The following is a 12,452-nucleotide window of genomic DNA, read 5'->3' on the forward strand; positions in this document are numbered from 1 at the left end:
TTGGCTCGTGATTCCACGTCTTCTGGCATCCCGGTGTTCGGCGGCGTAAATTTGCAGTAGACAATAACATATTACCACCTCTTGGCATCGTGCCGTAAATTAAAAGTAGTTATTCTGCTCTCTGATTATTATTCTTGGCTGCTTCAGTTTCTTTGGCTGTAACCCTAATAGTTATGAGCAATTCACTGAAACAATGTCAAACAACGACTTGATGAAATCACAGCAACTATTGATTTAAAGAGGTAGTTCAGCCAAAATGGAAAATTCTGTCTTCGTTTTCTCATCGTCATTAGACCGACCCCATTAGGCTGTGGTTCATCTTTAGAACACACAAAGATATTTCTATTTTCTCATCATATTGGTCCATCCATTGAAACTCCAACCAACAAAAACTAAAACGAATGATTTTCATTTTACAATGTTTTTGGTATTTACTGATGCATGAAACATTTTGATCGCTATTGCTTTCAGATGATATACAAAAAAGAGAGAAATATTAACAATATCTTAATTTGTTTTTTTGAAGATGAATGAAAGTCTTATTGGTTTGGAAAAACATTGTCGAGTAATTGATGGCAGAATTGTCCTTTTTGAGTGAACTATCCCTTTAACTGTGTAAAGACGTCCCACACTTGTCAAAATCACATTGATTGCCTATTAGCTGTTTACATTCATCTGCTTGTTTTTTTTTTTTTTTTACAAAAATATGTTGATGGCAATATTGTTCCAAAGTAGCATCTGTCCCTATACCAATGTGTTAAGCAGACTGTGCAACTCATCCAGGCGAGCTTTCAACAGCAATTTCAATTTACCTTGCAAACTCCCGGCATGCTGAGGAGCGAGATGGATCCGGAGCCGGCTCGTCAGGTGCCTCTTTGTCTTGTCCAACGAATCAAGTGTTTTTTTTCGCTATCTCAACAGCAGGTGAAAATCTAATTATACCAGGATAGCGAGAGGAGGCGAGCTGTTGCCATATTTTAGCAGCTCTTAATTGTGTGCTAAATAATCTGCCTCATGCATTCACTCCCATGTGGAGTCGCACCGTGAAAAATGTCTCCGTGTCTGAAAAAGTCACGGAAAGATGTTTACTTTGTTTTCCCTCTCTTTCCCTAAGCTTTCTTAGCGCTAGCACGTTCCCTTCCCCGTCTTGAAGTCTGTCAAACTGACATTTTAACAATAAATGGAAAACAAACAAAAACTCACCGATGCACAAATAACACCTTATCTGGAGAGTCTTCTCCCTCACTACAGTAGATGTTTTGTTATTGGATTCGAGGTGATGAATTATTACACTGGCACCTCAAGGCTTTGACTTCCAAACATTTTTTTTTTAATCCGAGATAAATTCGCTCTCTGACTACTATGCGCTCGGCACGTTGTGCGAACTCAAGAGCTTAAAGTTTTGATCTCTCGGGCTTCTGAGGGATCCTGCGACTGTAATTATATAAAAACCCAGCAGTTCCCTTAGGTCTCTGATGTCCATCACGGTTAACCTCCTCGTAGGGTTAATGTGTCAGGTTCGGGACTCTCTTAGTGAATGTAATTACGACCTGTCTTGTGGTGCTACAAATGAGTGCTCTGGCCCTGCCGCCCCTCGGCTCACAGAATAACACACTCCTCCTGAAGTAGCGCTGGGAAGTGCATGAGGACGGATGGCTCTCTTTAATGGACCAGCCGTCTGCGCACTCGCTGGCGATCCGGTAGTCGCGTCACGCACTGCGTCTCGGATACATGTCAGGCTAATGGAGGTGCTGATTATTTATTCATGGGCATTATTGCTAAATTGCTGATTACATATTTTTCTAGTGTCTAATTTCTTTACACAGTCATTTTTATAGTTGAAGGCAGTGTCAACCTGCCAGAAAACCGACCTCACCTTTCCCTCCCACAGCTATTGAAGATAATATAATAGCCTCGCTCTCCCTAGAGGACGGTGGTTAAGTCGTCTGGTTTTTGAAATGTATCTTGACTTGTATTCTCCTGTACCTGTCTGCTGAGAATCCATCATGATTCAATTTATTACATTTAGAAACATTGTCAATTCCTGACATGCGATTCCAGGGTGAGATATTGATAATCGATACAGTCATCTGTGTTTGTTTTTAATTGAACTGTTGACATAAAATAAACACACAGCTTAAGTCCATCACAATGCGATACTTTGGCCCACTTCTGATGGTCTCTGGATGTTTGTTTTGGTTGTCTCGGTGTTCATTATAATAAAATGATTCTTTAATCTAGCACAGGCTTTTCCTTTTGGCATCTCAGTCGGATAAAGACACATTTGATGGGGCCCAGGAAGAAATCGAAAAAGAATACCGCTTTTGAAAAGAGCTGGCAGCTGTTGGGCTTTCATGTCACAGGCTGTCTGTCATTAGACTGAGCAGCGCTGTTAGATAAGGCCCTGTAGAACATGTTTCTTAAGAAAGGCAAAAAGAAACCAGATGTGATGCGGACTGTGAAGACTGTAATGTAGTAAGATGAGCAGCAAACATCAAACATCTTCTAATCCCTTTGGTATGCTCAATCCTGCGGCGTCTTCCTATTAAAATAGATTTATCTAATGTTGAATTGATGTCATTGAGACACTTTGAATAAAACTTATTCTGGTTTTTGGTTCAGTAACATAGCACTAATATTTTTCCAAATCTATAAGAAAAAAAAAAAAACATTTAAAGAAGCAATTCGTACTTAAAGATTTACAATACAGCTCTTTTTTTTTCTTCTTTGGAGAGAAAATGTTCTCCAAAAGAAAACCTTGTTAATTAATTTACTGTGGTACAATCTACAGTAAAAAGAAACATGAATGAATAGTTCTTTAAGACTCCACTATATAGTTTCTTTTGGTGGCCGACAATCATCCTCTCCATCCAGGGAAGTGAAGCAGCAGTGTATTACTTTTTTAAGATGGCTGCTATGATAGCTAGGTGTCAGGTCCGTCCAATCTGCTGCGAGCAGGCCATGTATTGATCCTTCACGCGGGACTCTTACAGAGATAAAACCTGTGTATGACATGTGAAAGGGTGACGATTCTCATCTCAAGGGCTCGCTCTGCTGCGGGGAAGTTCAAGCCAGCAGCAGGCTTCCCTTTCTCTGAGCACATGGGCTTGAGAGGGCTGTTTAGCATGCAGATTTAATAGAGAATGCTAAACATGGCCCTTTGAAGGGCTTTAATAAACTGGAGCAGATGTCTTGTGAGTAAAGGGCCCACGTCGTCTTCCGCCGAATGGACGCGTCTGGATACATGCATTTCCATGTGACAGACAGCAGTAATTCATAACTGATACATTGTGCATTAAGGCTTCTTTGAGTGACAGGTGACCTTTCATGTTGAGTTTGTGCTTTTTATTCCGACGGATGTTCAGAGAATTACTAAACTTTTGAAAACGAAAGGACAGTAGCACGGCAGGCTCTGGCACTCTGCTCTTGCACAAAAAATAACGTTCCTTCTCAGAAAGCTGTGAAGTGGCAGTGCTGATAGAGTCGGGTTCAGGGAGGAAAGAGAGCGGCACATCCATTAAAGCAGCTTCCCTCTGGCCATCTCTCCAACTTCAAACGCACCAACATTAAAGTTCCAATAATGCAGTGGGCTGATTCTCCCAAACGATGCTCGCACATCATAGCTGAGGTGTGCTAATGATGGGGGTACTGCTGAGAGACGTACACACGGATGGTCCATTACCTCTGCACAGACAGCATCTGAAGATACACCTGAGCCAGTATGACCACCATAATATTTGCTCTCAAAGGCATTTTAGTTTTTACTACGTCAAGTTATTTTCACGGCTATATTATATGTTGATATGTTTATAACAATCCATCAGCAGAGTGCCTTGGTTAGTTCTGAGCTTTTCCTTTTTGCACAGTTTGATTGGACAGTTGAGTAATTGTTTGCCCTCCAAAATTCAATTAATAATAATATAAGTTATAATTATAATAATTGTGTATTTTATCATTGTAATTATATATACAATTATATATACATTTTTTTTTTGCCCCTAGAAACAAATTTTCCTTTCTTTTAGATTGTGTGTGAAGGGCAGAAATAATGTCATTCATGTTTATTTGCCATATTACAGGTTTCTCTTCATCTGTGTGCTGTATTTCAGATTGAAGATGTCATCATCTGTAGTCAGTGATGGTAGTGTAATGTTGCCTAAAAGAATGATGGCAGAACAAGCCTCTCAGATTCCGGTGTGTGAACGGTGTAATGGCTGATACAGTCACCTAAACACATGAAGGTCATTTCTCTCCACTCTCAGCTACAAAAGCCTCATTTGTTTTAATGGAGTGCTCTGAGCATTAGTAAAATCCAGTGCTCCTCTAGCGCTGCACCATTCTCTCATTCACACACTCTCTCTATTGGGTTTCTCTCTCTAATTTCTATTTTTTCCCTCTCCTTGTCCTCCTCTCCCCCTTAATCTCACCTGCACTGTATCTTTGAATTTTTCCCGGCAAGAGGAACTGTATCGAAGGAATCAGGTTTAAACATGAAGGTGTTTCGTTACAAAGTCTGTATTCATTCACACAATGAACTGAGGAGCCTCTCTTGTTTCGCTGTAAGAAAAGTCCAGACAAGACCTTTGTTTTCCACTTCATCAGATGCAAGCAAGGTTTTCTTTATTTTTTTTATTTTTTTTACTCCTGTCTTTCTGGAACAAAGGCTGGAGAGCAGCCAGCACCCTCAGCTCAAAGGGCTCTCTTAATATAAGCAAGGGGAAAATTACATCATGTCTTCAGATTGCCTTCCATGGAGCATAATACACTTGGGAAACTGTTTTTATATGGCTTACAAATTTCGTGTAATTCATACAAAATGCACGTTTTTCCAGTTGTGATATGAACAAGAATACAAGTAGACATCTTTTAATTTACTTTTAACAAAAAGGCTTCTCCAGTTAGTAAAATATCAAATGTTCACAAAAACACTGTAGGAGCATAGGCATGAACGAGCTGTAGAAGTGCTCCTCAGAGACTCGTGTGACCTTGCGTTGTCCCTGTGTGAGGAGGTGCCCTTTATTGTGTTGGATTGTCTCTGTGAACTCTCTCTGCTCTCTCATGGAAGCATCAGTGCAATTATGGACTCTATTTATCATTCATCCTCATCTTCTAAAACCTTAATCCTATTTGTGCCTCATCATACTCCCCATTATATCAAGCTTAGCCATGTTTACTTCACTTGGAGCAGGAACATGTATTTTTTGTTTTCTTTTTGTTCTGTTGTAATGCTGAGATTTACTGATATAGAAGCTTCAAAAGCTCCAGTCATATATGATGTTAAGAAATTAACTCAACTGGGTGTTGAGCCACCCGAGATAGTATTATTTGACTCTCATTTTTGTCTTCTAAAGGGGTTCTTCCTGACTGTATCCTTGGAGTCGATCCTGAAAGTGGCCAAACACGCTTCGGAAAACAACAAGATCTTCTGCATAAATCTGTCAGCTCCATTCATCTGTGAGTTCTTCAAGGAGGCCCTGATGAAGGTTATGCCCTATGTGGACATCCTTTTTGGCAACGAGACGGTGAGCATGGTTATGTGGACACTCACCACATGAAAGAGTTTAAACGGATAGTTCAGCATCAGTTGCTGGTCCCCATAGTATGGAAAAAAAACACTATGCAAGTCAGTGGGGACCAGCAACTGAAGGTGAACTCCCTTTAACTCATCTCATCATGTAACTCTTATTTATCATTCAGTTCTTGCTGTTTATTTGATGTGGTCAGTTCTCAAAAACAGTTCAGATGCGAGATTTCGCATAGACAAGGAACCCAAATGGATTCAAATTTGAAATGGATTTTAATTACAAATGTTATATTTTTGTATTCATACATATAGAATAGTCATCTCACATCAAATGCATTGTCATCCAGCACTGAGTGTACTCATTGTGAGTGGAACACTACTCAGACCGCCTGCAGACTGGGCCATAAACAGCCTCTTACCTCAGCGTTTGAGACGCAGACACCGGAGTAATGTTCTGAGTCATCGTGGTCTCAGGTCCACGCTCTGTTCTGTGCAGGCAGAGGGGAGGTGTTACAGACAAGCAGTGTGGGGTAAAGGTGTTTGACTTGTGCTGAGAGTCAGACCTAGCAAGTTAAAGCTTTAATTCTGTATCTAAATATCTCCTCAGCACTAATTTCCATCATATGGGTAAGGGTCGGTGGTGTGACGAGAAAATGTATTTCATGGTAACTTTGTGTGTGTGTTTATGCAGCTGCAGGACATCACTAGTTTCTTCTCACACTGCACTGCTGTGATCTTGGTCCCTACCATCGTTTGGTAACTGTGGTGGTTTTCTTAGCCATAACTTTGTCGCCAAGGAAATTCCCAAGATTTTCTATTGGGTTTGGATTCAGGACTCTGGCCCAGCCATTTCATAATTTCAGTGTTCTTAGTTTCAAGGAACTGTTTTATCCATTTTGCAATGTGTTGGGGACATTTTCTTGCATGAAAGTTGCAGGTTGATTGGGAGATGCTTGCAGGGAAGCAACTGCATGATGCTGAAGGAGGTTCTGATGAGCATTTACATTCACCATGCCATGTAGTTGACCCAACTCCTGATGCAGAGAACAACACCCCCCCCCCCCCCTCCAAACCATGTCACTTCCTCCTCTACCTTTCACTGATTTCTTTACGCACTTGGGCTTCCTCAGTTTGATGCAAAACAAAATGTTTCCCATCAGAACTAAATAAATTAAAGTTGCTTTCATCACTAAAGTGAACTTTAGACCAGTTCTCCTCTGTCCACACAACATGCTCCTCACAAGGTGAGCTTAGCCGTTTGATTCTTTCTGCTAATTAGAGGATTGGTCACTGCAGAGTGTGCTTTCAGTTGGACTTTTCTTTAACATGCCGAGACAGATCCTTACCCTGTTCAGCACTGAACTGGCTAGCAATTACAGCTGCAGTGTCGAACCGATTACCGATTGAGAGGCTCTGCATTATCCTGTCTTCTCCTGCATTTGTCTTTAGTGGATGACCAGCCTTTTGGGGGGACTTGATTGAACTAACGTCACTGTAAATCTGCAATATTCGAGAAGTCAAGATTTGCAATGTAACTTCTCTTGCAGTGGCTGAAAGTGACATCTCTTAACTGCCTCCTGTCACAGGGTTTCAGTCACCTTAGATCGGCCCGCCATCTTGCAAACTCAGTGAAAATAATAAAATAATAATAATAGCTGATGTTATGTAGCACTTTAGTTAAAAACTAATCGAGTTAAAATGCACAAAAAGTGCCTCCACACACCAATTGCCAAATTAAAAATGTGCAAAGTGAAGTCATGTGACAGGTCTCTGAATTCTGATTGGGTGAATAACGTTGGAATCTCCTTTAAAAAAATAGCCAATATATTCAGCAGTTGAATTTATATTAAAATGTGATGTTCTTCCTCATTTTGAGACATGCACTGTATTTTCATGTTTCTTTGTTGTTATCGTGTATAAATTACATAAAGCAGTCCTGCCCACCGATATCTGCATAAATGTCTGCTATAATATAAATCTCGACCGATTTCTAGCGTTGTGATTTATTCTGTATAATGTCATGCAGCCCAGCGCGGAAATTAAACACTGATGCTGTTCAGATTCAGATTCTCTTCACCCACACTATTTATATAGTTGCTGTAGTTCCTGTTAAACTGACAGCCACAATTTTGCTTTTTCTCAGGCTAATTAAATAGTGTATATGTGGCAAGTAGCTGCAGTCTTTGTTGGGCAGTATTAATGCGTGTTATTCTTTATGTATGCCTAGCTCTCTGCTGGTTGGTATGAAGTGTTTTGGCAGCTGGAGCTTGTCTGAATGCGTGTGTGTGGGCGGGATCTAACACAGACAGGCAGGCCTTTATCTGTGCTGACAGGGTAGGCGCAGCGAGAGACGTCCAGGCCCTGCACCAGCCTCACGCCCCCTTAACTGGCACACACCAAGTGTGTAATATCCAGGGAGCGCCGTTGGTCTAATTGAGTCCTTCCCTGCTCCCCTCCTGCCTGCTTGCATGACATGAACCAGAGAAAGTGAAACATTTCAGGAAATGTAATGGCCTCCAGTTAATTAAGTGAGAGAGCCCTGCAGTAAAGAGCCAAAACCAGATGGCGCTGAATTTATGCTCGCCGAAATCGACGCACACAGCAGTGCATACAGAAATGCGCAAGTAATCTTGAGCAATTTGCCCGCCGTTTGCCACATACATGATAAAATTCAACAATGTGAATTGTCTGTTTTATTACAGATGAATTTGTTGAGCAGAAGGCTCAGACAATGTAGATAAATGGCATGATTAATTGGAACAGAATGAATAACCCTGACTGATGTTGTATAAGCAGTGATTAACTCGTGCTCAGAGCTCAGATTGTTTTAAATAACAGGGGAGTTAAAGCTATGATTGCTGGGAGGTTACAAAATGATTGAAATCACTCCACTGCTGCTTATGAGAGAGAGAGAGAGAGAGAGGAGCAGGAGGGATACAAGAACTTGGAAGAGTTGACTCATTGTGAAGATCTACCCTAAGGCATTCTGCCTAACGCTGACTTTTAAATAATGTTATTCATGTCTCAAAAGACAGACAAGGAAATTGGAGGTTTTTGACATGCCCAAGAAGAAATGATCTTGGACTTTGCATCAGGACCTTCCTTGTTTGTTTGTGTGTGGCATGTTAATCATTCTTATAAAAAAGCTAGTGCCAGTCCTCCAATTGGTTTGGCTGAGCGGCGTTTTAAGAGCGCTGATATCAAGTCGAATAGCAGGACCTTTCACTTTTTGTAGTACTCATGTCATTGTTTGCACAATCCAGTCGGGTTGTTTTTAGATTCACTTGAAATTATTTTCATTAGGGATGCAGGATACATTAGTACCATATACCACTTATCGGATAATATTAGAGGGTGTTTATTATTTAATGATATCAACTAACATTGGATATTTAAATGTTCGTGCACATTTCTACTATTTATACATTTCAAAACTTGTGCAAACATCATGCTTGCTTAGTTAATCTTCAAAATCACTAAGGCAAATCTCAAAATAAATATAAATTTTTTGCACTGTGCATTATAATTGTGAGATGCCTAAATTCACTTGTAGCATTTCTTTCTTTCTTTCTTTCTTTCTTTCTTCTGTGTTAATGTATTTAAGTAATGAAAGTAAATCTGTTCCACAGATTTTTTTCATAATCAGGACAGAAAATGTCCAGAATCCATCTGGGCCTAATTATGACGCTGTCTGGTGCTCTACATCTAGACCCATCCGCTGACAGTAACCAGTGTGCTTTTTTTGTGGAAGGATACGTGCATGTTTGCATATCTGCAGTGATATTTCCTTGTGCAGGAGTGTGTGTCCTCCCCCGCTGATTTTGTGTAGGTGACGGACAGTTCATGCTGGTAGCCTGAGGCGATGAGGGATATGCCTGACATTGGGCCCCCATTTCCCATCTGATTCAGATAGCTGCACGCACACAGACACAGACACACACACACAGACACACACACAAATATTGAGAGACAGATGTCAAGTTCTAAAAATCTTGTTGACAATCAAACACGGACATTTCCAGAGCTCTGAGCCGTGGCAGGCCCCCTCTGAGATGCTTAGAAGTCTTCCTGAGACATTTGGTGATGTTTTACATGGTTAGCAAAAAATATTTGAAAGTACTTTGGAAGCATCTGTCTGAATTCAGAGCAGAAGGAAAGAGGGACAGGCAGAAAAAGAGAGAGATGCAAGGTAAGGTAATTAAAATAATGCTGGAGCTGGATGCTGTCAGGGAGACTCACGCGAGTGCTTTACTGCATCACTCACTGCACTCAATTACAGCCGTCTGTCTACTCGCAACCCCTAAACAATGACCTGCTAGACATCACTGTGTGCAGAGACCACTAGGACTGGTAGGACAAGTGATTTGCTCTCAGGGAGCAAGAGACACTAACAAAACAGTACCAATGATTTTTTTTCGCCCTTCAAAAGAAAAAAAAAAGTAGTGAGAGAGTTGTGTAAGTGAATATATTTATTAAAAATCATGGAACTGTCAATTGAAATTTATTTTCTTTTTTTTTAACAAATTTTGCAATTAAGTTTGTTTGTTGATTGTGCTGGTGGTGCTGCTTTTATTATTAATTGGTTTTAACTAGTAGTAGTAGTAGTATCAGTATTTATGTATATTATAGAATTATGTATTTTATAATATTGAAAAAGCATCATAAATGACTTTAGTGTGTGCTCTTTACATAAAAAACAAATGCTTCTATAGATTTAAAGTCCATCCTAGTCCGTTTTTGTATCTCAGGAGGATGATGGTTGTTGGCTTGTATGTGTCGCTGCTGGATCAGATAGGGTCACAATAGGGGAGTTCAGCTAACAGCTATAATCAGAGGACTCAGGAGGCTTTCCCCAGAATATCCCTCACTTTGAGCCACAGAGGCCATTTTCTGCTTGATGGGGAGTTCCATAACACAGATTTGAGGGTGAGAGTGAACCCGGGCCGAGACGGCTGGCTCTCTTCAGAGACACAGAGTGATGACGGATGGAAGAGACGGTGTTGTGTTGAGGGCCGATCAATAGCTGCCACCGAGCCCAGTGTATTTCTGTCACTGTGGAGTTGAGTGTAGGATGTCAGCTGGTTGTTGCCAGGATGATTTGGGAAAGTTTAACACCTTCCCGCTCTGACGCCCAACACATCAGTCATTTCGGTTAACAGAAGGGTTTCACGGTCATTTCTGCCACACACACATTTCTGTGAATGTATGCCTCGTATCGATTATCTCCTGTGGGTGTACTTATGTTGTCAGCAGTGAAGTACCCCTCATTAGTGACTTTACAATTATCGTTCACAGTTTAGTTCAACTGACACTATTATACAAGGCTTTTAAAACGGGTAGCCATGATTTTAAATTTTGATTGGACGAGAATGTATGATTGATTGTATGGTAAAGATATTATTGTAAAATATTCATTGAGTATTAATGAGCAAATTTACAATGTTGTAAACAGCCTACAGTTAGGTGTATTATACTTGTTTGAAGATTATTTGTTCATGATGATGATGATAATGATGATACTTAAGTAATATTAAACTAAGTAATATATATATATATATATATATATATATATATATATATATATATATATATATATATATATATATATATATATATATAATCCATGTTAGTATTATTGTTGTTATTATTATTAATAAATACTATTTTATGATATTCTTTTTTTATATAAGCAGTAAGCAACTTAAGGTCTTTTTAAGGGAGGAAAAAAGCCTTTAAATATAAAATTTTCTTTTTTTATCCTTTCTTTAAGACTGTTAGTAGTATTTGAAATTGAATAGATTTACATCTGTTAATCAGCTAATGCTAATCATTTTAAATTGTAAAAAAAAAAAAGCCAAATCAATTGGTCTTTGATGGATTTCATTTTTACTCCTTTTGAAAGCTTGTAGAAGTAAAAACAGTGTTCACAGTCAAGCGTTTCAACAAAAGATGAGGAAGTTCCTTACTTTTAAATGACTAGGTATTAAGTAAGAATTGCAATGATTTATGATGTAACATTTCTAAATTAAGCACGAAATGTAATGTTTTTGAGCCGTTTCAGCTCCTTCAGTAGGTTTTGTTATCCTGTTTGTGGATGCTCCCTTGAGGATGAATACATCAAACAAGCACAGTTGACTCATCTGAAGCATCATGTCATTCTTCATCTGTATGTGTGTGTCAGACCAGTCTGTGACCCTGTTGCCCTGCTTGTGTGTGTGTGTGTGTGTGTATTTACCGTTGTATTAATCATGCAAGAGCTTGAGCTACTTTCAGAATCCCACAACCTTGTTTATGTGCTAACATGCATTCCTGCAATGAAGTGCGGACAATGGCAGTCTTTGAAATTGATCAGAATGTACTCAAATTCCGCTAATAAGGCTGTCGGGGGTGGTGGTTTGGTGGGGGTTGTTGTTTCTCCACCTAACAGGCCATGCCGTACAGGCCAGGAGAGACGGCAGTCAGCACTCATGATTCTGGTAATGATATCATTACAGCTAGTGATTGCTTCTCATGCATTGTTTAACAAAGACATGTTTGAAGTGCTCAGCAGAGAGCTCAGGCAGAGCTTTCTCAGCTTGCAAGCTGAATCAAAAGGCGGAGAGCAGATCAAGAGCAGGAGACACCTTTTTAAGCTCTCCACTTGCCAGAAAGAAGAAAGTTAAATTAACATCCCAAAATGACAGCATATAAAAAGCTGTTATTTTTTATTTTATTTTTATTCAAGAGTCTCCTCTCTATCCATTTGCAGTATAGTGACCCAAATCATATTTGGAACCTTTTTAATATTTTAAAATTTAATTTATTCCTTTGATGGTAAAGCTTAATTTTCAGCATGATTACTCCAGTCTTCTGTGTCACATGATCTTTCAGAAATCATTCCAATATGATTTGCTGCTCAAGAAACATTTATTATTATAAATGTTGAAAA

General features: G+C 39.6%; 1 protein-coding gene across 2 annotated transcripts in view; it reads left to right on the plus strand.

Annotated features, from left to right (window-relative positions):
- LOC128026211 (adenosine kinase-like) overlaps nucleotides 1–12,452 on the plus strand; it is a 176,284-nt gene that overhangs the window by 135,151 nt on the left and 28,681 nt on the right. For both annotated transcript variants that reach the window (XM_052613066.1, XM_052613065.1), the window contains one exon: nucleotides 5,352–5,522. In XM_052613066.1, coding sequence (XP_052469026.1) covers nucleotides 5,352–5,522 — 171 coding nt within the window. The remainder of the gene's footprint in view (nucleotides 1–5,351; nucleotides 5,523–12,452) is intronic.

The sequence above is a fragment of the Carassius gibelio genome, chromosome A13, assembly GCF_023724105.1.
Source record: "Carassius gibelio isolate Cgi1373 ecotype wild population from Czech Republic chromosome A13, carGib1.2-hapl.c, whole genome shotgun sequence".
In the NCBI taxonomy this organism is placed as follows: domain Eukaryota; kingdom Metazoa; phylum Chordata; class Actinopteri; order Cypriniformes; family Cyprinidae; genus Carassius; species Carassius gibelio.